The following is a 27,071-nucleotide window of genomic DNA, read 5'->3' as shown; positions in this document are numbered from 1 at the left end:
CTTTAGTTAGTTAGGTTGTTTTTGGACATTGTCTTGTTTTAGACTGAGCTTTATTAGTTTGTTCCTCTTCTTGGAAAATGAAGCTTCTTCAACCAAATGGTAAAAAGTAATCACAGGAGCTGCTGAGCACAGTGCAGTAGACTCTACTGAGTAGAGGACCTTGCAAGTGACCAATGTCATCTAAAGCAGTGATTTCCAACCTCTTTTATGCCATGGGCCCCTACCATTAACCAAGTGATCTGTGGACCTCAGGTTGGGAACCCCTGAGAGCAGGTGAGCTCCACCAGCAGGCTCATCCATTCCTACCTGCTCAATGCAAGTCATCGAAATGTTCATCTCTACCCTCCACCTCTACTTAACTTCCCCCATACTTTCTCAGAAGCCATGTACCCATCTTGCCAATATGTGGCTCAGCATGGCCAAATTCTGTGTAATTCTCGATGAATAGAAGCAAGCCGAATTCAGAGTAACATCATAAACAGTTTTATTTTTATGCATATTTTGAAATAATAAAATGCTTTGTGACTATTAATGCATTTCAATACAGTTTTTATTTTTTTGGTAGTAAGCCCTTGGGTTTATAAAAAATGTTCAACATACTTGTTTTCTGTACAATATTGTCAGCTGAGTCCTGTTATAGTTATAAATGGGTTTCTATTATCCATAGCACCTCCCTGTGATTTAATTCTGGAATAATTCATTTGTAAATTAAGAATTTGACAAACCTTTAAATAATAATTGGCGTTGAATAGATTGGTTTTGAGTCGTTCTGTGTGGAAAATACTAAAGTACTAGCTTTTTTAAAAAATGAGGATCTATTGTGATACTTCAGTTTAACATAGCAAAGTCAAACTTCTTTGTCAGCTTATTTCAAAACATGTGCACTTGCTGCTTGAAACCTAATTCATTGTAACACTCTGGGTTCTCTTGCTGCCAGGAGGAATGGTTGCATGTTGTAAATATTTGGAAAGACCCTGTATGTTCTATCTGAAGGGTTATGGATGAAAATAATCATTGATCAGTGAGCCATTATGTGATTGACTGTGATAAATTCTGTAAGAAACATTTTTAACTAAGACATTTGAAATTACATCAATTCTCTGCTGTCTTTCTTTGCTAGGGTGGTGTTGACTGAATGGCAGTAATTCTCCTTTGAAACAGTGGGCAATAGATATGAATTTAGTGATATATTTTCCCTGAACTTTAAAGATCATAGTGAAAAGTCTAATTGTCATTTAGCCACAGACAGTAATGGGGCAGTTTCATAAAGCGCTGTGGAAAGGAGTTTCAGCATTAGCTCACCTTGGATAGAAGAGGGTTGGGAAATGTTCACCCACAGGCTCCATCCAGCAAGCCACCCAGAACATTTTAGTTGTGAAGCTTTTTTGAAAAGTATTCTGTGTGAATTGGCAGCATTCCACAAACATGTAGAAACTACTCATTGCTGCAGTGGGGGTTGGGATGTTTGTAGGTGATGTGGGCGACCAGGAAAGTTGCCAGTATAATTGACATGCATCAAATAGTTTGACTAATTAAAAATCCCGAGAAGGATGAATGCATATAATCAGATGAATATAAGCCATTGGACTCAACTGAAGGTAACTCAACATAAACTTGGTCATTTTCACGTAAATGTATTATAGAACTCCCTGAGGCTTGATCAACGTAACCCTCTGTATAGTCGTCATATGTGTACATTATGGGTTCATGATTTTTGAACAGTCCAACCCAAACATTTCCTCCTTTGACTTGTAAATGGTAAGTGAATTGATAGATACCTGGCGTTTTACACGTAAATATTCCAGTTGTTGGATCATAGTCATTGTTTTGATTGGCTAATATTTTATCAAATACTATTGGTTGTCGTGTTGCTGGGTAGGATTCTGAAAGGATGGCTGTAAAAGCTGGATATGAATTTGCCCCACCTGCTTCTGTGAAGCCATTGTAGCCCCCATACTTTCCTGTTTGTGCACTTTCCCCCGGAGGCCCAGGTGGACCAGGTGGGCCAGGTGGACCTGGAGGACCTTCTGGACCTGGAGGACCAGGTGCTCCTTCAGGTAACTTTTCAAGGAAGCCAGCAGAAAGACCTGGTAGTCCTGGTGGCCCTGGAGGTCCTGGATCTCCTTTTTCACCAGGGAATCCTGGTGGTCCTTGGTAACCAGGAGGGCCTCTTGAACCAGGAGGTCCAGGGGGCCCATCCATTCCAACCTCACCGGCAAATCCTGGTGGCCCTGGAAGACCTTGAGCACCAGGTTCACCTGTTTTTCCAGGTGGGCCAATGGGTCCAATGGCACCCTTTTGGCCAGGTGGTCCCATTGGACCTTCAGGTCCTGGCAGACCAGGTTCTCCTGGAATTCCTGACTTGCCTGGGGCACCCCCTGGACCCATCTCACCCTTTGGTCCCTGATAACCTTGAGCGCCTGCTGAGCCCTGTGCCCCTTTAGCTCCTGGTGCTCCAGGTGGACCGGGTGCACCTTGTAGACCTTCAGGCCCAGGTGGACCAGATGGTCCTAAAAGTCCAGAGGCTCCAGGATTACCCGCGACACCTTTCTCGCCTTTCTCTCCAGGATATCCGGCAGGGCCTGGAGTACCTGGGTCCCCTTTAGGTCCTGGTGGACCCGGTCTCCCAAAACCTGGAAGTCCAGGTTCACCGGGTACACCTTGGGCACCAGGTGGACCATCAGGTCCAGGAGGTCCTGGTAACCCTGGTCTACCATCTTCTCCAGACTTTCCAATACCTGGTGGTCCAGGTAACCCAGGGGGCCCTTTTTGACCTGGTGCACCTGAAAATCCAGGTGAACCTGGTGAGCCTTTTTCACCTTTCTCTCCTGGCTTTCCAGGAAGGCCTGTCACTCCTGGTTTTCCATATCCTGTTTCACCACGAATTCCTTGTGGTCCTGGTGGTCCAGGAGGACCCCTTTCACCTGCACGGCCCGGTATTCCAACTCCTCTTTCTCCCTTTTCACCAATTGGACCAGGGTTCCCTGGTTCTCCTTTCTCACCAGGTGGACCTATTGGTCCTGTAGCACCTGATGGCCCGGGCGCGCCTGGTTTACCAGGAATGGACAATCCATTTGGCCCTGGAAATCCTCTTGGACCTGGTGAACCTTTCTGTCCTTGCATGCCAGGAGATCCCAAGTTGCCTTTTGGTCCCTGGTCGCCTCTTTCACCTGTCTTTCCTGGTGGTCCTGGAGCACCCTGCTTCCCTATGCCTGGCAGCCCCTGTGGGCCTGGCTGCCCTGTTGGGCCTGGCGGACCTTGAATTCCAGCACCTGGTTTTCCTGGGTATCCTGGTGGACCTGGTGGACCAGGGTATCCTCGTGGACCTTGTGGTCCTCGATGCCATCTCACTGTTAATACAAAATGAAGAGATCTAGTTTAGATTATGGTATTGACTATATTTATATTGCTACATTATAAGGGTTGTACTGATTTCAATATTACCCTTTTTAAGGATGTACATTTTAGAGGATTACATAGATTTGCTGAGTATGCCTGCGGGATAAAGAATCTCAGGATTGGATGTGGTGATCTTATTGTCCTATGATGATAAAATTTACTTTGAACCTTTGAGAATGTAGAAGCAAGGATGTAATGTTAAGGCTTTATAAGACGCTGGTGAGGCCTCATTTGAAGTATTGTGAGCAGTTTTGGGCCCCTTATTTAAGAAAGGATGTGCTGACATTAAAGAGTGTTCAAAGGAGGTTCACAAAACTTATCAGTGGAATCCAGAGGGATGAAGGGGGTCTTATTAAATGTTGAAACTCCTTAATAGAGTAGATTTGGAGAGGATGGTTCCTATGGTGGGGGAGTCTAAGACCAGAGAACACAGCCTCAAAATAGAGGGATGTCAATTTAGAATAGAGATGAAGAGGAACTTCTTTAGCCAATCAGTGGGGTATCTGTGGCATTTGTTGCCACCGTCAGCTGTAGAGGCCAGGTCGTTGGATATATTTAAGGCAGAGGTTGATAGATTCTTGATTAGTCAGGGCATGAATGAATATGGGGAGAAGGCTGGAGATTGGGGCTGAGAGAGAGATGGACCAGCCGTGATGAGATGGCGGAGTGGAAGTGTTGGGCCAAATGGCCTCATTCTGCTCCTGTATCTTATGACCGTAAGGTCTATTTCAAGAAATGAATAGAAATGCACAGAAATGTGAGGCTTATGATGATTTTTCTTTCTTACATATTTACAAAAGTTAGTAACTTATTAGCATGAGCTATACCAGTAAAGAAGCAGATATTTAGCAGCTTTATAAAAAATAATGGAGTATGAGTAAGTTTATTGGAAGAACTTGAGACAGTTATTCTGCTGTTACACAAATTCTTGTAACAGATTTGGTTTTAATAATTTAGAAGTTCTACTTTCCCAGGTTTATATACGTAGAAGGAATTGTATATTAATGCCAGGTTTGTATCCCTTCCCCTTATGAGGCCAACTTCCAGTCCAGATACTTGGGCGTGGATATATAGGCCGACATTTCACTGTGGTGCTGTGGGATTACCAGAATGTCAGAGGTGGCTTCATTTAACCATGATATTATACAGAGATCCGGTTCATCTTTAGCAGCAAGCACAAAAAGCCAGGGGAATTCAACAGGTCAGGCTGTGTCTTTGGGGAAGAAAAGATCCATTGTTCTTTTTCAGAATGAACCAAAGGATATCCTGGGCAATAATTATACCTCAAATTTCAATGTATCTCATCACGACAACATGACTGTTTTTAGAAACTTGGCTCTGCAGAAATTGCCTTCATTATTACCTGTATAACACCTGTGACAAAGTCTAATAAATACTTAGTTGATTGAAAATTTACAGCAGTCCATAGATGTAATTTTCTGCCCCATGCTAGAATAGAATCCTGATGAATGGTGTCGGCCTGAAACGTTGACTATTCATTCCCCTGCATGGATGCTGCCTGACTTGCTGAATTCCTCAAGCATTTTGTGTGTGTTGCTCAATATTTTCACTATCTGCAGAATCTCTTTGTGTTTAGAAATTTTTATTCCCTTTTGTTCATCATTGTGATCACTTTCCCCACCTCTGCCTATGATATAGTGCTAGTAGTTAAGTTGTTGCAACAGCACAGAAAAAGGCCACAGCATGATGCATAACTACTTGTTTAGCTCTCCCTGATTAATAGTCTATGCATCTGGCCAGAAGTCCAGGAACTGATGGCTGCAACTGTTGGCAAACTTCTCCAAGTTTACCCAGTTAAACCGTTTCATTATGTTATGGATCTGTACCAGGTTGGTTTTACCTTTTGTCTTCTTCAGAGAAGTGTGCCTCAGTCTGCTCGGTCTTCTTGACAGTGGAAAATCTTCAAGTTCTGTTATCATCCTGGTAAATTACTTCGCACCCCCTTCAAAGATTTCATAGTCTTGTTGCGATATTGAGACCTGAAATCTTACTCTTGCTCTGAGTGCCATCCAAATGAGAAAATTTCAACTCTGATTTTTGATGTCAAAATGAGCTCCAGTTGGCTTGCTTTGCTTTTTAGATGAAGCTGTCAGTACATTTGAGTTTCTGTGTCCTGTTATTTCTCTGTCTTGTTCAGACTGTCACTAGGCTAAAGCTACATGACATAACAAAAACAGAAATTGCTGGAGATTTATGGCAGGTATCTCTAGAATCTTGTGTTTTTACTTCAGATTTCATGTTTCACTATACTTTTTAGTTGCTGTGGGTATCAAGTGATCCATAAGTACATAGAGTATTGATCTTAAGAGCAGAATTAGGCCATTTGGCCCATTGAGTCTGCTCTGCCATTCCATCATGGCTGACTTATTATTACTCTCAACCCCTTTATCGTGCTTTTTCCCCATAACCTTAGCTAATCAAGAACCTATCAAATGTTGCCTTAAATATAATCCAAAGTCTTGGCCTCCACAGCCATCTGTGACAATGAATTCCACAAATTCATTACCCTCTGGCTCAAGAGACTCCTCCTCATTTCTGTTTTAAATTGATGTCCCCCTATTCTGACTGGGTAGAGTGTATTGAGGAATAGAAGTCTAGTAGTAGTGAAACAAATTGAAAGAAAATTCCTCCCATTGAGAAAGCACAGGATCCAAGCATACCTTAACAGTGTTAACAGTTTTACAGCAAAACAAAGCATAGGATGCTGATGTTGATCCAAGCATACCTTAACAGCTAACAGTTTCAACAAAGCATAACTCAGCAGCAACATACCATCCACTTTAATGCTCCCCTAACACTTTGTCACTAGGAACAATGTAGTAACGACTTATCATTTTAGTTGTATAGTTCACCTTCTTTTAGACCTTGGTTGATACATTTTGTCTATTTCTGTACAGGTTTTTGTAAACTTCTATTATATTTCTATATTTACTTTGAACTTTGAATATTGTAGCCGATTTTAATAGTTGGGGCAAATCACAATTTCTTTGCGACTCCAAGAACTCAGTGACAGTGTTTTATAATTAGTGATCTAATGGTAAAAAGAAGAACTGGTAATTGTGGAAAGATGTGTTTGCAGAGACGAGAGATGATGACAGAAAACTGATAGTAATGGAAATCTGGAAAGTTGGAGTTTTAAATCATTTACCTAACATTACAATGATAAGTGGCGCAGCACATTTGTTTAGTAAATTGTTCTGAGGAAGTCATTAAGTGAGTAAAATTAAGTGAGTCATTAAGTGAGTAAAATTGATAGGAAAGTTTACTAACAAATTAAGGGCATAATTGGAGTTGATGTGACAAGAACACATCATGTAAATAAACTAGATTTCTTATTCCCCTACAATAATCTTACTTCTATTAAGAATTATTAATGGACAATGCAATTCTCTGTGTAATACAAGCCTACTTCTCACCTCCGGGGATAGACACGCGGTTTTCTTCCGAACTTTCAGAACTTCGATCTATGCTTCGTTGACCTGTTTTGGAAAAGTCAACAAAGCACTATGGAACTTGATGAATATTTTCATTTGTTACTTTGGGTTCACATACAAGCACAGAAGTAATATCTAGAACTGGATTGCCACAAATGATCTTTTGGCAGTTCTGCAATAATTTATGTTCATTCATGTTCCTAGTGAAGAAGAAATATGAATATCATGGTTAAAATTCTCTCACCTCCTCGCATGTAACTAATGTTGCATTAAAAGTTTGTATTTAGTAACTCATTAAAAAAAGGGTACATCTTTTGATCGCCAAGCCAACTTTTGATTTATGTTCAAACTTTAACTCCCTGATGACCTTTAATTTCTGACGGAAGTTATATATGGGCCTCCAAACAGTACCCAGAATATGGGCTACAAATAACAACATGAGACAGAAAGCATATGTCAAAAGGGAAATGTTACCATACACATGGGGGATTTCAATATGCAGGTAGATTGTAGAAAATCAGGTTGGTGCTGGATCCCAAGAGGGAGAATTTGTAGAATGCTTATAAGATAGCATGTTAGAGCAGCTTGTAGTTGAGCCCACTAGGGAAAAGGCTATTCTGGATTAGGTGTTGTGAAATGGACCGGATTTGATTAGGGAGCTTAAGGTAAAGATACCCTTAGATGACAGTGAGTGTAATATGATAGACTTCACCTTGCAATTTAAGAAGGAGAAACTAAAGTCAGATGTATCAGTATTACAGTGGGTAAAAAGAGGCATGTGAGAGGAGCTGATCAAAGTTCATTGGTAGTGGACACTAGCAGAGATAACAACAGAGAAGCAATGGCTGAAGTTGGTATCAGTTCTGTAGTAAAACATTTTTGACCCAATTACTTGAGCCATTTCCCTGCCTTGCTAAATTATTTTAGTGCTGATTTTAATCAAGCTGTATATGAATAAAAAGTAAACAGAAAATCAAAAAATGAACCCATATTTTACATACAGTTCTTTTCAAACCTGCAATGAAGAACTAATATTGACTTCTATTTTTTTCTCTCTTTATGGTTAAAGTTAGATATTAAGAATATATTGTTAGACGTAAAATACAATAGACTATATTATGTATATAATAAGAATTATGTTTTTAGTTAATTAAAGCAAGGTTACCATTGACAATTCTTTTTATATTTTAATGATACTTACGCAACCTGTTTTACATTTTTTTAGTTTTTATTTTATCTCCTTAATAAACAAAATGCCTTTGGGTTGAATTGAGTTCACAGGCACAGATATCTTAACCACTGGCAAAGCCACATTCGTTACACTGGACTGTCTGGATTGACCATGAACACTGCACCACACCCTTCTGACTAAGCCACGTCAGGATCACGTGGGTTAATATTTAACCAATTATGAGCAGCGGAAAGACTTGCCATTCATGAATCTATTATGTGGAACTAATAAAATATTCTTTCTTAACAATAATTAGATTCCCTAATCTAAAATAACTGCAAAGCACACTGGTTATGTTAGATTTTTTCAAAGCAAACTAAATAGTATTATAATAGTAAGTTTGATCATATTTATTCTTAATAGGAGCACATTACTTTTGTTTGGAAAGAGTTTCATTTGAGAAACTCAGCTGAAAGGCCAAGGTCTGTTACTCAAGCTGTTGAAAATAAACCAAGATATTGCAGCTGGATGATGCCATAAGATTCAGCCAGAATAATTACTCCTAGAAATATTGCAAAATAATAAAAAATAAAGGCCTTGATAGAGTGGATGTGGAGATGTTTCTTGTGGCAGGGAGAGTCTAAGACCAGAGGACATCACCTCAAAATTAAGAGACATCCATTTAGAACAGAAATGAGGAAATATTATTTAGCCATAGAATAGCGAATCTCTAAAATTTGTTGCAACAGGCAACTTGGAGGGCAAGTCCTTAGATATACTTAAGACAGAGTTTGATAGATTCTTGCTTAGTCAGGGCATGATGGGATATGGGGAGAAAGCAGGAGATTGGGGCTGAGAGGGAAAGTTGATCAGCCATGATGAAATGGCACAACGGACTTGATGGGTCAAGTGGACTAATTCTGCTCCTGTATCTTACGGTCTTATAATTTAAATTAAGTGTGTACTTAAGAAGAACTTTAAACACAATTATTTTGTTTCATTATTGCCATGGTAGTTTTTTTCCTTCTGGTCATTAACAATAACTGATTATTAGCAACTGATGCCTCACTGTAAGTTTTAATATCTATATGGTACCTATTATTTTGTAAACTTCTTGTTTCTTTAATTTGCCTGTATTACTTTTGTTTCAGGTTTGCATAGTATTTGGGTCTTGATGTAGGATTGATGACTTCATTCATTTCTGTAGCGATTATTGGCCATTATTTTTTTAAAAATTATGTTCCTTTAACATTTTAATGGTTTATAATTACAATAAGATTTAATTAACTATGTACAAAATATTATTTTACTCTTAATAGCTTCTAGAAGTATTTCTTAAAACTTTTCAAAGATTTAACAGGAAACAAAGCCCACTTTCAGCTTTGCCTAGTAATTGCTGCCCATTATCAAGGTGCAGAGGGAAAACAAGATATACCCTCTGTGTCTGTTCCTGATGAACATGTCCAGCATGGACACAGCTTGCTATTGGTATCAGTTTATGGCACATCTACTTCTTCAGAAGATTAAAAAAAAATTACCATGTTCTGGATGACTCTTAACAATTTTTACAGACTCACCATAGAAAGCCCACTATATGGATGCCTTACAACTTTTTAGCATCAGGAAGCAGTGCCTCAGTGTTCATCATTAAAGACCTCCATCATCTGGGCCATGCCATCTTTTCACAAGAGGTACAGGAGCTTGAAGTCCCACACCACTACATTTAAGAAAAGCTACTTCCCTTCTACCATTCAATTCTTGAATCAACCAGCAGGCCCTTATCACTACAGTTCAACAACTCCTTGACTATCTTGCACCAAAATATCCTTTGCAATTTTATTATAATTGTTTTCTTCTTGTAAAAATAGTGTATAGCTAATGTTTAATTATGTTTTTCTTATGAAAACTGCTTACACGACACTATATGCCTCTAATGCTGCTTCAGTGTTTTCATTGGACCTGTGCATATGACAATAACCTCAACTTTGAATCTTTGGTATGGCAACTGTTCTGCCCAAGAGTGTTATGAACGCGGCCCATTCCATTGTGCACTGCAGCTTGTTCTCCATCCACTCTGTCTACAGTTCCTTCTGATTCAGAAAAACAGCCAACAGAAACAAGAACCTCCTCCCTCCATGGAGATCCACTGATGTGTGATTTGTGAGTTCTAAATGGATCCTGATCTATTGTGCACTGATTTATGATTTTTGAGTGTTGAATGCGGCCCAGCCCATTGTGAAGTGCAGCCTGCCCTCCATCTGCTCTGTCTTTGCGTACTGCAGATTCAAAAGAACAGCCAACAGAAACTGGGACCCCGAACTCCCTGCTGATTCATTCTCCTCTACCCTCCCCTCTTTCCTGTCGGACAGAAGATATAAACATTTGAGAGCATGTACCACCACGTGTAAGGATAGTTTCTATCCCACTTCTATCAGATCTCTCCTATGTTGAAAGATAAATACTTGATCCGGCAATGTACCTTGTTGTGGGCCTTATAATGTAGTGTCTTCCTGTACTACACTTTCTCTGCAACTGAAATACTATTTTTTGTAATCTATTTTCCTTTTTAATAATGATGTGGATTCTGTTTGGATGGCTGCAAACAAAGCAGCACTTTTCACTGTATCCCAGTACATGTGACAATAATAAACCACTACCAAACTCTAATTTTCAATGATGGTTAATAGTAGGGTGGAACTGTGCCTCTTATTTTTACCACTTTGTAATAAGTAAATATCATACTCAGTTCGTTATCCCCTGTTAATGGTCTTGCATCTGTTCAGTACCTTGCCCCTGATAGAACTCAGAATGTTCACAATAAGGATTTGCATCTAACTGTGTTCATCTCACTAAATGATTCATCTGCAACCCAACTCTATCAGGAACATTAATAAAAAACAAATAACCAGCAGGCAACACACACAAAATGCTGGTGGAACGCAGCAAGCCAGGCAGCATCTATAGGAAGAAGCACTGTCGATGTTTTGGGCCGAGACCCTTTGTCAGGACTGCATGTTTTGGATTTGGAAAGAAAACTGAAAGACTTGGATTTGTAAAGCATCATCATCAAGGACCCTACTATGCAGAACATTCTCTCTTCTCACTGCTGTCATCAGGAAGAAGGTACAAGAGCCTCAGGACCAACACCACCAAGTTCAGGAACAGTTATTACCCTTCAGTCATCAACTTCACTCAACTTCAACTTCATCATTGAAATGTTCCCACAACTATGGACTCACTTTTAAGGACTCTTCATCTTTTGTCTTCAGAATTTATTGTTTATTTATTTATTATTATTATTTCTTTCTTTTTATAATTGCACAATTTGTTGTCTTCTGCACTCAGGTTGAATGCTTTCATTGGGCAGTCTTTCATTGTTTCTGTTATGGTTATTATTCTATAGATTTATTGAGTACGCCCACAAGAAAAAGAAGCTCAGGGTTGTATATGGTTATATTTATGTACTTTGATAATAAATTTTGTTTGATCTTTAAACACGCGGCAAATTTACATCCCACAAATAGAGTATCACAATTAATCACATTATTAATGCAGAGCAGTCAGCAATGACCATGGTTTGTGATGCTTATGCCTTGTATTGGGGAGGTAATTGAAAGATAATTTTAAGTTTAGGAATGTGTCAGTGCTACTAACATGTTGCTTTTCTTGATTTGCTTTTTCCTCGGTTGTGGCATTATGATTGTTTAAAGCCATTTGGATAAAATTTCTTGAAAGCTTTGCCAAAACAGTGTTGAAATTAAGTTATTATACCTCTCGTCTAAGTCTTGGAACATTGGGTGTAAGTAACATAGAAATTTTGTCCTGGTCCTACTTAACCAGAGTTGCGGAAATTCTCAGATACTTTTTATAATTCTTTCCTAAGGATAAGTACAATTCAGAATTTATTTTTTGATTTTACACTAGATTTCAGTAAGCTACATATTTTTTATCAAGTATGGTGCAATTTGCTGTTATGTAAATACATTTGGTTTAGCTTAGATGAGTTACTTTTCAACAATAAAGTCGCTCCCTATGGATTATGTACATCAATGACAACATGTGCCATGTGGCATGCTTAACACTGTAAAACATCCAGTTGCACTTTTCAATTAGAAAACAAATTCTGTGACCGAGCCATACTAATTTAAATTTGAACAGTATCGAACCTAACACCATTTAATACCTAACCTGCTCTCTTCATTATTCAACACCAATGAGCTGACCTTTTTCTGACATGTGTATGCCAGTTTTGTAGCACAGAGTTTGAACTAACGTAATTCAAATTGGAATTTACATTAAAAATAGATACGACTCGATTTGTGCAGACACAGATTTTCCTTTACTTTTATCATGATTTTATTGCAACCTCTGACCTTTCATCATATTCAGTATCAGACATTCATCAGTTTATTAGCAATGACTTTTGCCATTTCAAAAGTAAAGCTTTGTTGAAGATCTTCCAGACTTTTGAAGTTTAAATAAGCCAATATGATGACAAAGTATCTGAAGAAAATCTATTTTTATATAACTTTCTTAGTTACTTATCACAAGAATTGCACAGCATTAACATAGTCCACTTAAGAAAGTTGCTGCTACGGGCTTTGATCTGCAAGGATAATATCCCGTTGCTTGATATTTGCCAATTGTGGTGGTCGACCATTTCATTCTGCCTATGTTTACAAAGACAATTGGAATTATAATATGGATGGATGAAGCAGAGTGCCTGCCTGTTATACCAGTAATTACTTGGCTGCAAGTTTGTGCAGGAGTGACCCAGTCTCACCCTAGTTGTCTGAGGAGTTGGTGAAGTGTTTGGTTTCAGGAGGGACAGAATATGCCATTCTGAGCCCTTTTATATTCCATGTTGTCTGGAAAAGTGCATCAGCAGATAGATGCTTTAAAGGTTTCTCTGCTCAATTTAGCTATGTGCAATCTGAGGACCTTGCATCGAGGATATAGAAAAATAAAGTTCATGGGAAGAAAATTAAAATTAAAATTAGTTGCCCAAACTATCATTCAGAGAAAAGAAACAAAGACCCGAAGATTCAACAGAGCTGCACAGAGCTGTCATTTTGAATGATTTAATTTATTAAAACTCACAATGACTACAACATAAACACTTACCATTAGTATATCTATGATATCCAAGTCCATTGACCAAGGTAGCAGTTAATAGCAACAGATATGCACCAGCCTCTTTTGGAGCCATCTTTTTTGTTAAGATCTGTAATATAGATATTTTGAATATTGATAGAAAGGAATTTGTGAACCAATGTAGTTATTTATAAACCCAGAATAGCACTGTATTCAAGATAAAACTATTGCAGGATATAAATTATCTGTAAGAAAATAATACATTGCAAGAATTGTGAATTGTTGCATTCTCCTTCTTCAATATTTGAAAAGTTAATATCATAGTTTTAAAACTGCTAACAATGACAACATTTAAGTTCTTATGCTAACACACACAAAATGCTGGAGGAAATCAACAGGTTAGGCAGCATCTATGGAAAGGAATAAACAGTCAACGTTTTGGACTGAGATCCTTCATCAAGACTCAGTAAGTGTGAACTTTATCAGTTCTGAAGAAGGGTCTCGTCTGAAATGTTGACTGTTTATTCCTTTCCGTAGATGCTGTCTGACCTCTTGAACTCCTCCGCATTTAGTGCGTGTTACTCTGGATTTTCAGCATCTGCAGACTCTCTTATCTATTGCTTAACAGTGGTCTCTCAGTGTATTTGGTATGTAGAGTACTTTAAATTTGAGAAACCTATTATTCTGTTAATAAGTAATGTAGTACCATAGAACTAGAATGACAATTAAAGTTTAATAAACATACCGACATTTTAAAATCTTCAAAATCTTGATTCAGTGCAGTCACCCAATAATTTATCCTTTGAAATAGTGGGGTGTCCAATGAAGAAATCTTTTCTGAAACTATACATGTTGCTTTTTATAAGAGAATGCTTACTCACACAACAGTACATTCAGAAGCTCCTCCTTTCAAGTGGAAATACCAATTATGCTGCTTCGTTTTTCCCATTGACAGGTTTTATCAGGTCTGTGGTTTCTTTGGTTTTGAGTTGCCTTGCCTTCATTGGCATTGCTCTCCTTACTGCAGACACAAATGTGGAATAGCTTTTTGGATTGAGTTGTGAATGACTTGCATACTTTGATTGGATTTAAACATCAACTATACTTGTGAAGCATAGTGGGAACTACCACAGATCTATTAAAGCTTGTCTCAGACATAGTAATCTAAATATATATAAGTTATGCATGTGGAAATTCCAATCTGCTTGATCAAAACTAGCTGCCATTCAATGCATGCTCCCTTGTTGCACGGTTGCCATAACAAAATTATGATTATGTGAGAACAAGGAGTGTAACAAGAAACAGAAAGAGATGGTCACTAACAAGTCAGATGGAGGCAGATACACTAGTGAAGTTTAAGAGACTACTAGACAGGTATATGGAGGAATTTGAGCTGGGGGGTTAAATGGGAGGCAGGGTTTGAGGGTCGGCACAACATTGTGGGCCGAAGGGCCTGTAATGTGCTGTACTATTCTATGTTCTAAGTCACAAGGGAATTGACCAGCAGTTTTCTTGTTTCTGTAATTAATTTCCATCAACATCCATGGAACTAAGACATAAATACATCTATTGGCTGATACCTCCACATTGCAGTGTCTGCTCACTATTACTGTGTGATGGCAGCCAAGATTGTTGTGTGCACAAGTCTCAAGAATGGTGTTCAAGCCTGCAATCTTTTGACTTGAGTAAATGATGAATGCTACTCACTTGGTGATGATTGAACCCCTCCACATTTCTCAATATCACAGCACGTCTTGATCAAATTTTTCTGATATGTCTTCCTTGGATTGGATGTACTTTTCTATTATCACCTAATGATTTTGTTTTATTGGATCTCACGTGTCTAAGAGTATGTTCACTCTCGGTGATGACAAATATGATTAACACACTCTTTAGAACTACGTGTTGAAGAACATATGGTGGGCCTGCTATGTTGCCACTGGAATGTGTGGTGACACTTGCGGGCGGCCCTCAGAACTTCCTTGGGTATGTTGGTCATCAAAGCAAACAATGCATTTCACTGTAGGCTTTGAAGTACATGTTGTAGGAGCTGTGTATCGACTTGTCAGTCTGTATTGTATTTATGTTGCGTATCCTCACTCTGGGTTAAGGTGTGATTTGTTACATGGGTTTGGGTGGCATGCAATGCTTGGTGATGGGTGATGGTTCAAATAATACGAATATAATCACCAGTTCATCTGCTTGGTGACATGACTGTTCATTCTTGTTTGAATTTGATCCAATTACGCTCAGCTTTTACCATTCATCTCTGTTTGAATTTCATTCAATTATGTTAATCTTTGATCCAATTATTTTTGCAAGAAAAGTCAAATGATTTTATTGTTGTTTTTCAAGTAGTCACTACACATGTGATAAATCTGAATCTGAATATGCATATAGAGAACCACTTGTTTCTTATTTTGTCATGTTATGTCATATTTTTCCATTCAATCTTTTTACTTTCCATTTTCCATTACATTTGTGCCTGTTTTTTCTTATCAATTGTTAATCTCACATCATATTTTGATTGTGATACAGAATGTGTCTTTTTACTTTTAAGGTATATGTGTTTTGTCATTTACCAAGAACTTTAATTAATACTGCCCATTGTTCTTATATTAATAATCAACTTCGTTTACTCTACATTTATTTTGTTATCCTTTGAACTTCATTTAACATTTTAGTCTGTGAATCTACTCTTCCCCTCTCAAACCTAATTTCATATTCAGTAATGATATACCTACATCCACTTTGGTTGCAAGAACAGGAAAACAGATTATTATCTGAACGGTGGCCGATTAGGAAAAGGGGAGATGCAACGAGATCTGGGTGTCATTGTACACCAGTCATTGAAGGTGGGCATGTAGGTACAGCAGGCGGTGAAAAAGGCAAATGGTATGTTGGCATTCATAGCAAAAGGATTTGAGTACAGGAGCAGGGAGGTTCTACTGCAGTTGTACAAGGCCTTGGTGAGACCGCACCTAGAGTATTGTGTGCAATTTTGGTCCCCTAATCTGAGGAAAGACATTCTTGCCATAGAGGGAGTACAGAGAAGATTCACCAGATTGATTCCTGGAATGGCAGGACTTTCATATGAAGAAAGACTGGATTGACTAGGCTTATACTCACTGGAATTTAGAAGATTGAGGGGGAATCTTATTGAAACGTATAAAATTCTAAAGGGATTGGACAGGCTAGATGCAGGAAGATTGCTTCCGATGTTGGGGAAGTTCAGAACGAGGGGTCACAGTTTAAGGATAAAGGGGAAGCCTTTTAGGACCGAGATGAGAAAGAACGTCTTCACACAGAGAGTGGTGAATCTGTGGAATTCTCTGCCACAGCAAACAGTTGAGGCCGGTTCATTGGCTATATTTAAGAGGAAGTTAGATATGGCCCATGTGGCTAAAGGGATCAGAGGATATGGAGAGAAAGCAGGTACAGGGTTCTGAGTTGGATGATCAGCCATGATCATACAGAATGGCGGTGCAGGCTCGAAGGGCTGAATGGCCTACTCCTGCACCTATTTTCTGTGTTTCTATGTTTCTATATCTGTTCTCTTTTACTATCATATTGCAAACTAAATTTATTTATTTACATCGTGGAATAGGCCTTTCCAGCCCTCTGACCACTCAGCAATCCCCTGATTTAACCCTAGTTTAATCATGGAACAAGTTACAATGACTAATTAACTTACCAACTAGTACATCTTTGAAATGTGGGAGGAAACCAGAGCACCTGGAAGAAACCCATGTAGTCACGTGGAGAATGTACTGACTCCTTACAGGCAGCGGTGGGAAATGAACCTGAGTCACCTGTACTGTAGTCTCATTTATTCATGTCTTTTCTGAGGAAACCCATTAGGATTATAATTTGGAGGTGTTGTGGAGATAACCACAGATTAGAGAGTCCACAATACACTTAGGACTTTGAAAACAGACCCAGCAAACTTCAGCTGTAGCAGTTTGTAAAGCATGTTGGGGTTGGTAGATTTGAACTTGCATAATGAAGATGACTATACCCAACAATGTCACCAGGAAAGAAAATTCGTTGGGAAAAGCTTAGCTGAAATGAGATAAAGGGGGCAAGTTTTTTTGTTCCTTGCAATAAATGTTCAAGAAAATGTTATTAGGTGCAGTCTACAATCACCACAGTCTTTCCATGTGTCCAGGATAAGAAAGCGGATAGAAAATATCATTGCGAACACCACCCTGCCAGCAAAATGCCTTTTGTGATAGCTCCCTTCTGGAAGGCACTATAGGGCTATTAAAACAAAACTTCACATTATCTTAGAAATCTGATCAACCATTCTAGTTAACCACCACCACTGCCCTCTCTATCTTTTTCCTCAGTCACTGCATTGCACTGTAGACACATCAAGTGTCTAATGGAATAATCAATAGCGTCATGTCTATTGCACATGATTTCATTAAACAAAAAGCCTTAGGACAAGTATTGATTTGTGAAGCGAAACTTACATATAATGGACTTCTTTAGAGATAAAAGACTAGAGATTAACTAGGGACATGAGAGCCAACATTTACTGAAATTAGGGGAAGAATGATGGAGCAGATCATTAGTTCAGAGATGACAAGTTTGTAATAATCCAAACAGGATTAGTGAAAAATAATCCTCAAGGGAGAGGAGATGTGTGCGAATCATAGAATGGGGAAAGCTGTATGAGTTGATGCTTGTACAAAAGCTGAAGGAAGGTATCTTGGAAAAAGGGTCCCACCATCCAGACCTTGCTCTCTTCTCACTACTATCATTGGGAAGGAGGTACAGATGCCTTAGGTGCCACACCACCAGGTTCAAGAACAGTTATTTCCTGATAACTATCAGGCTCCTGAACCAGTATGAATTACAGCTCAGAGCTGATTCTACAACCTACAAACTCACTTTCAAGGCTCTTTACAACTCATGTTCTCAGTATTATTTATTTTATTCGCAGTTTGGCTTCTTTTGCACATTGGTTGTTTGGTTAAGTGTAATTTTTGGTGAATATTCTGTTGTATTTTTTATTTTTTCCCTATAAATGCCTGCAAAACAAATATCTCTATATAATTTATAGTAACATACAGGTATGATGTACTTTGGTAATAAATTTACTCTGAACTTGAACTTCAGTCAAGTCCAGATTCACGGCATGACTATTAGTCACGGGCAGATGCGGTAAGTAATTAAATCATTTTAACGCAAAACAAGAGATAATAATCAAACTATTCAGACAGACAGCATATGCCTCAGACTTGCATGTCTCGATTTCTTCCTCAGTTCCAGTGCCTTACAGGTGGTACAATATTGGTTATGCATTTTACTCATCAGAAATGTAGGCTCTGACGTCAATGGCATTGTGGATTTCAGAAATGAGAATGCAATAAAGAACTGTTTTTAATTTGTTTGTGTGTGGTTAGCAACCGAGGACACATTCCTTCTTTGCTTTATCACACTGCCTGTTCATGAATTACAAGGCGTAACGTTCACTTCCAGCTTTCTACGCTATTGGAAAAGATAATCTATTCAAAGGGTGAGCTGCTCATTGCAATCAATTTATTCAAAGTTCAAAATACATGTAGGCAGTATGCAACCCCAAGATTCATTTTCCCATGGACAGCCACAAAACAAAGAAAAACCATGGAACCCATTCAGAGAAAAACATCAGACCGCCACCCCCACCCGTGCAAAAAAATAAAGCACAGAAATGGCAAAAAGAAGGGGTAAAACACACAGAATTTAAAACACCAGCTGACAAAAGTCATTGAAGGTGTCCAGGCACATTCAATTTCAACTCACTTCTAGTTCAATTTAGCACTCCTGCACCTTCCTCCAACAACACTGTGGGGGATGGAGGCCATTCGAATGCAGAGCTGTTCCTCCGAGAGCAGCAAATGAGACATGCAGACACCTTCCTCCAGCAGCAGTGACCTGGTAGATGGTGCTGAACACCCACTCACGTTCTGCTCATGCCTTGATGATTTCTGTCTTCCTAGTTGTTTTAATCAGTGAGAAATTAAGTGGATTATTGGCTCACACCCCATTTCCAGGCTTCTTGTTCTCAAAGCTATTTGCCACCCTCAGAGACAATAAATGCTGGATTGCTCAATCAGCCTGAAAGCGCACCCCCAAAATGTGGGTCACAGGCTCCAATAGTAGCAGAACCACTTTTGTAAGAAAAAGACGTAAAGGAATTGATTCTTCCTAAAATTAAAGCCGCACCCAATGGGTCAGGATCGGGCCATAAAAGTCACAGAAATAGATATTATAAGGCATTCCTCAGACTTTCATCACCTTGCATGGAGGAACAGTTACAATTTGAGTTTCTTTATCTGGATGGATTGTCAATGGCATGATCAGCTGAGAAATCAGTGGACTGTCAGATGGTAATTTGGCAGAGAGTAATCAGTATCCAGGAGAAGGGGTGAATGAAGACAAGTACGAAAAAGAGGGCAGAGGTTTGGATGCTAATGGGGACAATTGAGGAATAGCTTTTTATATTCATTTTATTTATTTAATTATTTAGAGGTGCAAATGCAGAACTAGCCTTAATGGCCCAACCAGCCATGCTGCCCATTAACCCACTTATTTAACTCTACCCTAATCGCAGAACAATTTACAATGACCAATTCACCTACTAACTGGTATGTCTTTGGACTGTGAGAGGAAATCAGAGCACACAGAGGAAACCCACTTGGTCACAGGGAGAACATACAAACTCCTTACCATAGAACACTACAGCACAGTATAGGCCCTTCAGCCCTCCATGTTGTGCCAACCCATATAATCCTTAAAAAAAAGTACTAAACCCACACTACCCCATAACCCTCCATTTTTTTTTCATCCATGTGCCTGTCCAAGAGGCTCTTAAATACCCCTGATGTTTTAGCCTCCACCACCATCCCTGGCAAGTCATTTCAGGCACTCACAACCCTCTGTGTAAAAAAACTTACCCGTAATGTCTCCCCAAACTTCCCTCCCTTAATTTTGTTCCTATGTCCTCTGGTGTTTGCTATTGGTGCCCTGGGAAACAGGTACTGACTATCCACCCTATCTATGCCTCTCATAATCTTGTAGATCTCTATCAAGTCCCCTCTCATTCTTCTACACTCCAAAGAGAAAAGTCTGAGCTCTGCTAACCTTGCTTCATATGACTTGTTCTCCAAACCAGGCAAATCCTGGTAAATCTCCTCTGCACTCTCTCCATAGCTTCCACATCCTTCCTATAATGAGGAGACCAGAATTGAAAACAATACTGTGCTGCCAGAATTGAGCTCCAAGCTCTAAACCCCTGAGGTGCATCGCAGTAACCTCTATGCCACTGTACTGTATACTTCTGATGTCTGCACTAACTTCAGCAAGAACCGTGGGGTGCTGGATAAATGCTTTTAGTGTTGTGTTTGCAAAAATCGTCAGTTTTCTGAAAGGACAAGCAAACCAGCATTGGGGTCCTTTCGCAGGCCAGATTCTGATGCTCTGTTCTGAGCTTTGTTTCAGGAAAAGATTGCTACTGGACAGAGGAAGATTCAAGAACATGCTCAGTGTCCCTGAGAAATGTAAGATTCAAACACATTCCTGGGAATCAGCCATGATTGAAAGGTGGAGCAGACTTGATTGGTTGAATGACCTAATTCTGCTTCCATATCTTATAGTCTTTTGGTAAGAGACAAAATTATAAAGAAACGGGGAAATGGGAGAGAAACCGAAAGAACAAGGAAGAGAAGTACTACACATGAAGTAGGTGGAAAAGGCACATCAGCAGGGTTAAGGGATTGAGGGATGGGACAGTTCATCATCTAGGACAAAGTGCAAAGCTTTGTTAGTGGGGGTTGTGCCAATAGATGGAAATACTTTCCAGAATGTTTAATTGTGAAAGGAAAATGGCTTTTAATGGGTTATTAAAGCCACTTGGATCCATCATAGCTTTTCACGGAGGTTGAGGAAAGGAGGGCAGAAGCAGTGTGTGGGTTAAAATGGAAAATACAGCAATTATAGGGAGAGAGCCCTATCAGTGCTCTTTGGGAATTCTGTGGCCTGAACTATTGTACTTTATGGATGAGAAAATGGAAGATGTAACTCATTTTTAATGCTAATTTTAGTAAAAATAATTTGCCGATGTACGGGATTAATAAATGCATGAGCTACAGTTTAGCCCACAGATTCACTACAAAAAAGGATGATTTTTTTTTGGCCAATACTTTTAATGATGGTTAAGTCACGGGCAGCGTACATCTTAGTCTTGATCTGTGCAGCAGTTTCCAGGACTTCAGCAAATTGTTAAAATTATATTTTTTTATTCCCAGATTACTGCACTTGTGGCCAAAATCTTCACCTAGCTGTTTATTTATTATAAAATGTTACTTTTTCTTTTATGAATTCCACTTTGAATTTGCGAGCTTTTGATAGGACTCAGTTTTTTACATTACCAGAGTGCCAATGTATGAAGTTTTTATTTAAGGTCTGGGTCTCCTCAGCTCAACTCTGTTTTCTGTATTAGTTAATCAGTAAGTGAAAAAGATATCAGATTAGATTTTGACTTTTGATTGCCCAAAGCCAAATACCAAACGTGAATGAGCAGTCAGCATGTAGCATAGAATTATTTGTATTATTGTTTAATGGGAATTGCAGGTGATAAAAGGAAAGCAAACTATAGAAAGGACAAGCTGGAGGCTATTTTGAAGTATCACAACCACTGACTCTCTTTCAAGGACTCTATAACTCAGTATTATGTATTTACTTCTTTTGATGTTCCCACAACCAATAGACTCCATTTCAATGACTCTTCATCTCATGTTCTTGATATTTATTGCTTATTTATTATTTCTTTCTGTATTTTTAGCTTGTTATCTTCTGCACTCTTGTTGAACGCCCAAGCTGGGTGTTTTTTCATTGATTGCATTGATTCTTTTATGGTTATTAGTCTATAGATTTATTGAGTATGTCCACAAGAAAATAAATCTCGGGGAGGTATACTGTTTTTATCTATATATACTTTATCATTTGCTTGATTTGTCTTCTTTTGCACTTTGTTATTCATAAGTCAGTCATAGATTTTCATAAATTCTATTGCATTCCTTTATTTTCCTGTAAATGCCTGCAAGATCTTAAAGTATTATATAGTGGTATATATGTACTTAGATAATAAAGTTATTTTGAAATTTAAACTGAATGTATTAAACTTTAAGTTGAATGTATTACCAACATCTGATTGACGTTGTATTGGTTCTTCACGTTTTGTGATACTCCTAAATTATGATAGCTTCCATTGGTTTACCGATTACAAGTGTTGATAACCAATGTATAGTAGGGAACTGTTTTAATGCACATATAATTTTACTTAAATTTTGTTTATTTTACTACCTCACTCCGATAATGTTTATTGTAGCCATCCGCCACAAGATGAACTTCCTGGTGGCCAAATATTTTAATTTTGATTCTCATTCCCATTCCGATGTGTCGATCCATGGCCTCTTTTTGTGCCAAGATGAGGCAGCAATACCTTATATTGTGTCTGGGTACTCTTCAGCTTGATGGTATGAATATCGATTTCTCCTTCGGGTGAACAAAAATTCCCTCCCCTCCCACTATTTCTTATTCTGTCCTTTTACCTCTTCTCACCTGCCTTTTACTTTTCCCTGGGTCCTCTCCTCCCTTCCTTTCATCTCTTGTCCACACTGCTCTCCTATCAGACTCTTTCTTCTCTAGCTCTTGACCTTTCCCACCCACCTGGCTTCAGCTATCACCTTCCTGCTAGCCTCCAATCCCTCTTCCCCTACCTTAAATTCTGGCATTTCCCCCCCTCCTTCAGTCCAGATGAAGGGTCTTGACCTGAAGGGTCTTGACTGTTCACTAATTGCTATAGATGCTGCCTGACCTGCTGAATTGCTCCGGTGTTTTGCGTGTGTTGTTTTATTGTTTTCATTGTCATTTTTATACTCCCATTTTGTCATGTTGAATGAGTTTTCTTTCTGTGACTTGTTGCTGCTATTACAACTCTTTTAGAACATTCTGACACATTATATATTTCCAGGTGTAAGAATAGGATTCTGTACAGTAGGTTTTCACTAATGAGAGGGAATGAGCTCATTGGTTAGTAGGTATGTGCAGGTGCTCAAAGCAATCCCCTCATCTCAGTCCTCCAGTATTTTTCCTCTGTAACTCGCTCCTTGCATGTGCCCATCTAGTTTTCCCTTCCTTCCCACCACTCAACCCCGCCAATCCTAACAGGATGTGAAAACCTGAGTATCTTGAGAAAACTGATGCAGGAAGATCAATGAGAATCTCTTAAGAAGCATGTTGAACTGGACACAAATTACAAACCAAAGTGCCTGTGGGTTCGGGGCTGAGGAGTGAGCCATGGACATCCGAGGAACCACGCCCATAATGACTGATAACCAGGGATCCGGGCCAGTGGAGGTCGTTCAGCTATCTGGTTGGCCAGGACCTAGCAGGGGCTAGCAGCCAGCAAGACAGTCAACCAATTAGAACAATGAGTCAGGCCAATATAAACGCAAGCACTCAGCAGAAATAACACTCAATTATACTCTGATGATGTCACCTCGACCAGTTTGTGAAATGTTTGTGACCTCCAGGCTTGGCGAACAAACCTTCAAACAAGCAGCCAACCTGAAGTACCAATCTTCTCTTTTGTTTCAACCAAGGAGAGTGTGCGAATTCCACTCAGCAGTATGGCTCAGGATTGTACGTGGGCCACTGGAACTCTTAGTACCTGGTAAAGACTAATAATCTTCCCATTAAGCAGAGCAGTTGAGAAATTTGGTAGGTTGTCAAATCAAAGGTTCATTTTATTGTCAAAGAATGCATGTGCAATCCAACTCTGATATTCATCTTCTCCAGATAGCCATGAAATACAGAAACCATGGGAATCATTGATAGATAAGACATCAACCCCTTCCCCCACAGGAAAAGGAAAAAGAAACAAAACCCACAAACCCCAAGCCCCCATCCCCTTCCTTGCACTAAAAATCTAACAGATCCTCCATACAGAAAACAGTAGCTGGAACTCAAAACCCCAACCCACTCCCCCGCAAAAAAGAACAGTGCCAACAGCACCAAATCCCAATCCCCTCTCCCACTCACAAAAACCAACAGATCTCCCACTCAGAAAGGCATATGCTACACCATATTGATTATCATCTGGAATATGACCAAGGTTGTTCAGAAAATGATTAATGATATTCATATGCTGTAAAATGTTAGTCTCTCAATTTAAAATATGTTGTGGCTTCATGCTATGTCCAACCAACATTTCTGTCCTAGTCCTCATCAACAGAAAAATAGATGAGTGGAGTTTATCGAAACTGCCACTGTGTGTGCTCACTTCCACAACAGCAGTTAATCGATGTATGTGAAGCATATTGTGATGGCTCTCAAAGTTCAAAGTAAATTCTATTATCAAGCTACACATATATAAGCCTGAGATACATTTTCCTGTGGGCATACTCAGTAAATCTCTCAAACAGTAACTGTAACAGGATCAATCAAAGATCGACCAGAGTGCAGAAGACAACAAACTCGCAAATGCCAATAAATAACAATAAATAATGAGAACAAGAGATAACCTGATAAAGAGTCCTTAAAGTGAGAACATTGGTTGTGGGAACATCTCAGTGGATGGGGCAAGTGACTGTAGTTATCCCCTTTTGTTCAAGAACCTGATGGTTGAGGGTTAGTACTGTTTTTGAACCTGGTGGTTTGAGAACTGCTGCTGCTAAGTTAACAAATTTAACGACACATGCAGGTGATAATAAATCTGATTCTGATTTTGAGTCCTGAGGCTCTTGTACCTTCTACCAGATGGCAGCAGCAAAAGTAAGGGCATGGCTGGGATGGTGGGGATCTCTGATGACTAAAATTCATTATGGGAATTTTTATCATTCACATAAAAAGATAGATTTCCAAATTTTCATTTGACTATATTTTGTGAAATAGTTCAATAGGCTTTATTGCTGTCAAAGCTTTGGATTAGATCAGACTTATAGTACTAAATATTGAAGTCCAACCATCTGAGGATTGTCACTGTGTCATGGTGGAAGGGCATGTGTGTTCCTGAGATTCTGAGAGCGACGCTATCTGGAGTTTAGCTCCTTGGTCATCATTGGCAAGGAGAAGGTTCCTGGCAATGAGCGATCCTCAGCAGTGGAGCTGGTGGAAGATGATGACATTGCACAATGGCAGTGAAGGTGGGAGAAGGCTGCATTCCTAGCCACTGAACCCTGACCCTGATCTGCCAAGGACCACTTATTAATCTCCTGACATTAAACAAAGTCACACACAGGTCTTCTCCATTTAATCAATTAACCCGAACATCCCAGATTAAGTTCCATGGCAATCAGCAAGTGACTACAGCTTCGAATTTAATGCTATCATCCCCTCAAAGCTAATCAATAAACTTAAAGACCTAGGCCTCAATATCCCTTTATGCAAATAGATCCTCGATTTCTTCACTTGCAGGCCCCAGTCAATTTGGACTGGCAACAGAATCTCCTCCACAATCACCATCAGCACAGATGCACCACAAAGATGTGTGCTTAGCCCCCTGCTCTACTTGATTTACCTATATGACTCTGAGACAAAGCACAGCTCCAATGACATATTTAAGTTCGATGACAACATCAGTCGTTGGGTGAATCAAAGATAGTGCTGAATCAGCATATAGGAGGACAATTGAAAATCTGGGGCTGAGTGGTGCCAGATCAACCTTGCACTCAGTCTCATCAAAACCAATGACATGATTATTGACTTCAAGAGGAGGAAACTGGAGGTCCATGAGCTAGTTCTTATTGGGGGATCAAAGGTTGAGAAGATCAACAACTTTAAATTCCTCAGTATTTTTATTTCAGATCATCCGTCCTGGGTCCAACACGTAAGTGCCAATACAAAGAAAGCTCGGCAGCACCTCTATTTTCTTAGTAGTTTGTAAAGATTCAACATGAAATCTTAAACTTTGACAAACTTCTGTAGATGTGTGGTGCAGAGTATATTGACTGGTTGCATCACAGCTTGGCATGAAAACACCAATGCCTTTGAATTAAAAATCCTACAAAATGTTCTGGATATGGCCCAGCCTATCACAGTTAAAGCCCAACCTATCTACATGGAGCATTGTCAAAGGAAAAGAGCATCCTTACCACCCAGCCCATTTTCTCTTCTCACTGCTGCCATCAGAAGGCAGCTACTGGAGCCCTAGGACATGCACCACCAGATTCAGGAACAGTAGTTACCCCTCAATCATCAGGCATTTGATTTAGAGGAGCTTTCACACCTCACAATCCTTCCCCCTTCAAACTTTGAAATTAAAAGTAAATTTATTAATATGTGCTCCATCACTGTATTGTTCTTGCAACCTATGGACTCACTTTCAAGGACCTTTCATCTCATGTTATTGATACTTAATGCTTATTATTCTTCCTTCCCCTTCTCCCCCTCCCTCCTCCCTCCTACTCCTCCCTAATCATCCCTTCTTCCTCGTCCTTTCTTCCTACTCCTCCCTCCTCCTTTCTTCTTCCTCCTTCCTTCTTTCTTTTTCCTTTTTCCTCATTGGTTACTTGTCAATCCTGTTAGGTGTGGTTTTTCATTGATTGTATTGTGTTTCCTGATTGCCCACAAGAAAATTAATCTGAGAGTTCTTTATGGTGACATATATGTATTTTGATAACAAATTTACTTTTAACTTAAAATTTTGAAGGGGGAAGTATTGTGGGGTTTGAAAGCCCCAGTCACCAAAATGTGTGGATCTCGATTTGTCCTCAACAGGCACCTGAAGGTCCACCAATAGAGAACCCATAAGACATAGCAGCAGAATTAGGTCAATCAGCCCACTGGGTCTGTTTCACCATTCAATCATGACTGATTTATTTTCCCTTTCAACAGCATTCTTCTGCCTTTTCCCTGTAACCTTTGATGCACTGATTAATCAAGAACCTACCTCCTTAAATATA

At 39.3% G+C, this 27,071-nt stretch overlaps 2 protein-coding genes across 10 annotated transcripts in view; one reads left to right on the top strand and one right to left on the bottom strand.

The window, feature by feature from the left end:
• nt5dc1 (5'-nucleotidase domain containing 1) overlaps positions 1-27,071 on the top strand; it is a 619,201-nt gene that overhangs the window by 286,665 nt on the left and 305,465 nt on the right. The window lies entirely within an intron of this gene.
• Positions 468-19,069, bottom strand: LOC132400456 (collagen alpha-1(X) chain-like). 9 transcript variants are annotated; one of them, XM_059981439.1, is made up of 5 exons: positions 18,910-19,068; positions 14,001-14,140; positions 13,150-13,249; positions 6,837-6,899; positions 468-3,350 (listed from the first exon to the last, which is right to left on the bottom strand). In XM_059981439.1, the coding sequence occupies exons 2-5, from the start codon at positions 14,010-14,012 to the stop codon at positions 1,516-1,518; spliced, it is 2,010 nt and encodes a 669-aa protein (XP_059837422.1). In that variant the 5' UTR covers positions 14,013-14,140; positions 18,910-19,068; the 3' UTR covers positions 468-1,515. The 9 variants fall into 9 exon arrangements, with proteins under 9 accessions (XP_059837422.1, XP_059837427.1, XP_059837425.1 ...); XM_059981444.1 differs by lacking the exon at positions 6,837-6,899 and having other exon boundaries at positions 18,910-19,069; XM_059981442.1 differs by lacking the exon at positions 14,001-14,140.

Source organism: Hypanus sabinus, chromosome 10 (genome assembly GCF_030144855.1).
Source record: "Hypanus sabinus isolate sHypSab1 chromosome 10, sHypSab1.hap1, whole genome shotgun sequence".
Taxonomy (NCBI): Eukaryota; Metazoa; Chordata; class Chondrichthyes; order Myliobatiformes; family Dasyatidae; genus Hypanus; species Hypanus sabinus.
The sequence above is the reverse complement of the archived record's forward strand: the minus strand, read 5'-3'. Positions and strand labels throughout refer to the sequence as shown.